This window comes from Chinchilla lanigera, unplaced genomic scaffold (assembly GCF_000276665.1).
Source record: "Chinchilla lanigera isolate Chin_1 unplaced genomic scaffold, ChiLan1.0 scaffold00067, whole genome shotgun sequence".
Lineage (NCBI taxonomy): Eukaryota > Metazoa > Chordata > Mammalia > Rodentia > Chinchillidae > Chinchilla > Chinchilla lanigera.
In genome coordinates, this window is record NW_004955468.1 from 12,706,658 (window position 1) to 12,709,283 (window position 2,626).

Below are 2,626 nucleotides of genomic sequence, written 5' to 3' on the forward strand. Positions count from 1 at the left end.
CCTGGCAGAGGCTGGTAGAGAGACAAACTCAACAATGCAAGAAAATCACCACTAACATCACTACAGGCACATTACAGCAATTGGCAAGTGCACTCATATTGATCCTCTTCGCACCTTTCTTGTTTTCTTTCACTTTAAAGTCTCAGATCCCAGATGTACACAAAAACAGCTGTGAATTTTATAGCACAGGCTCAGCCTCTAGGACGACTATGCTGCCAAATTTAGATTCACATTAAACAAACTTTTAGTTACCACTCACAATAGAAATATAATTGTCTCAGCATTGTTGTTCTGTCCTGTGCACATGGGCCTGGACTGTTCCTAACAACTTACTGAAGGGCTGGTAATAGGGTTGCTAGAAGCAGAGGTAAATTTCTCCAGGCCAAATTCTGTTTCTAATACACTCATGTCTTTGAAATAACATGAATTGTTCAGCCACTCTCTGCTTGTTTCCTAATCTGTACAAAGGAATCGATACTGGTTCAGGCTTGGAGGATACTGTGCACATTAAGTGAGACAATACTGTACACAGAATATTTGTAGAGGAGAATCAGGCTGCAGTAAGTGATAGATACCTGCTACCTGTCATAACTGTATTTATCATCTTTCCTACAAAGATTTCAGAGGAGCACTGAGGACTCACTGCGGCCATAGGGGGAGTAATAGGCTGCCGTCTTCTGAGCATCGCCAAAGTCATAGACGACGGGTATCGCAGGCCCATTGTCAGTCCAACACTTTCCTGCTCCATATTTCACTGGGTATTTCTATGGAAAATGAAGAAGTCATGGAGTCAGGACAATAACATTGGCTCTCACAGGGATGCTGCATAGAAGGGAAACATTCTGTTCTTGATAACACAGATTATTTCAAATGCATACAACATAGGGATCTTTCCCTTTGGCTGTGCTTCTCCACCATACCAGCCCCCTTTCAGCTCACTCTCAAATTCTCTTGTTCTCCCCATTTCTAGCCTTTCCCACAGTTCACTCTCATGGGTCTCTTGCTTTCCCTGGGTCAGGATCCTTCACAGAATCGGGACAGAAGCTTAGAGTAAATTATAGTATAACAAACATGCGAGATAGCATGAGTGGATGGTGGCTCCTTCCTGAACTCAAATGCCTGCTACTCTCTAGACCCATGAAAATCAGCATAGCCAGCAGCCCTGTGTACCTGGTAGAGGCCAAACAGATTACGTCCCAGATGCTGGAAGAAGCCAGTTTGTGTGCGGTACCTCAGCAGGGAGCTATTCCTCCAGTTCTCCATGGGGCTATTGTTGGGCACATGCCAAATACCCAGGTCCAGGGCCTGGATGTCATAGTAGCCAGGGTTCTAGAAAGCAACCAACATTGAGTCGGACCAGGCCAACGGACCCCGTGAGAAAAAGAAGACACACACATGAACCACTCAGATAACAGCTGTGCTTTAAGTGGCTAGATGGACAAGTAGATTCAGACACTCCCATTTCCAGCAGATAATGGTTTCTACTACCACCCAGGTGCCCCATTTTTGTTGGTTTTCCTAGGAGGAAGCTGGGATTCAAGATGTATGTCTCTCAACTGCACCTGCTGTAGCTCTGCACCCCACATTCCAAACCTCTCTCCTTCTTACTTGTGGCCCTGCCACACTCCAGGACTCATCCCTTCCCACAGTGGTGGTAAGAGGAACCAACCTTGTAGTCATCACTTGTGGCCGCCTCTGCAGTCCCAAAGGTGTTGTAGTTGGCCCAGTTGCCATCACCCTCGGGGTAGTCGGCTCTGTTGCCCTGCTGACTGGACCAGCGATCGCCCAGCGTGCACTTCCCATACATGTTGTTCTCGTGCACACTGGCCACCAGGGTCCAGCCGCCACCCGCAGTGGTCATGTCACAGAAGGTCTGGTAGATGACACCCTTCTTGGTTTGGAGGAAATACAGGCCATCTGTAAGGAGAAGCAGAGCCTACTGGTGTGCAAACTCATGGTCCATCCCAGCCCTGCCACCAGGAGAGTGGTAGGAACAAGAAACATGGCCCAAACACTCATCATTTGAACCCTATTGTTTTGTGTCACTAGGGCCACAAGATCTCCTGAGTTCAGAAGACCATATTCCTGTGAGTGAGTCAAAACAGAATTCTCCAAACTTCCAGCAACTCTCCTAAAGTTAAACATGGATTTGGATTTCTCACAGCTCAGCAATTCCACTCCACATATACACGAGGAAAGGTGAAGTCTAAACTCCACTCAATATCTGCGTTAATGTTCATGGTATCATTGATGACAAGATGCAAAAGGTAGAAACAACCCAAGCTTTCCTTGACAGATGAATGTATAAACAAAACATTGTGCGTATGGGTATGTATACAGTATATGTTACATATATAGTGTACATCTACGGATAAATATATGTAAACATGATGGGGGAACAGGAATCAATTATCCATGCTACAACATGTATGAACCTTGTCAACATTATGTTAAGAAAAATAAGACAGGGGCTGGGGATTTAGCTCAGCGGCAAAGCGCCTGCCTGGCAAGCGCAAGGTCGTGAGTTCGGTTCCTGGTACCAGAGAAAAACCAAAAAAAAAAAGAAAAATAAGACAATCACAAAAGGATAGATAATTTATGATCTACTTATATGAGGTAACTAAAA

The 2,626-nt window shown here is 45.3% G+C and overlaps 1 protein-coding gene across 1 annotated transcript in view; it reads right to left on the bottom strand.

Moving 5' to 3' along the window:
* LOC102004372 (intelectin-1a) overlaps positions 1 to 1,900 on the bottom strand; it is a gene marked incomplete at its 5' end in the record, with an annotated part of 59,265 nt that extends 57,365 nt beyond the window's left edge. Inside the window, 1 exon segment of the mRNA XM_013522493.1 lies at positions 1,670 to 1,900. Within this exon segment, the coding sequence (XP_013377947.1) occupies positions 1,670 to 1,900 (231 nt within the window).
* Positions 1,901 to 2,626: the final 726 nt, after the last annotated feature.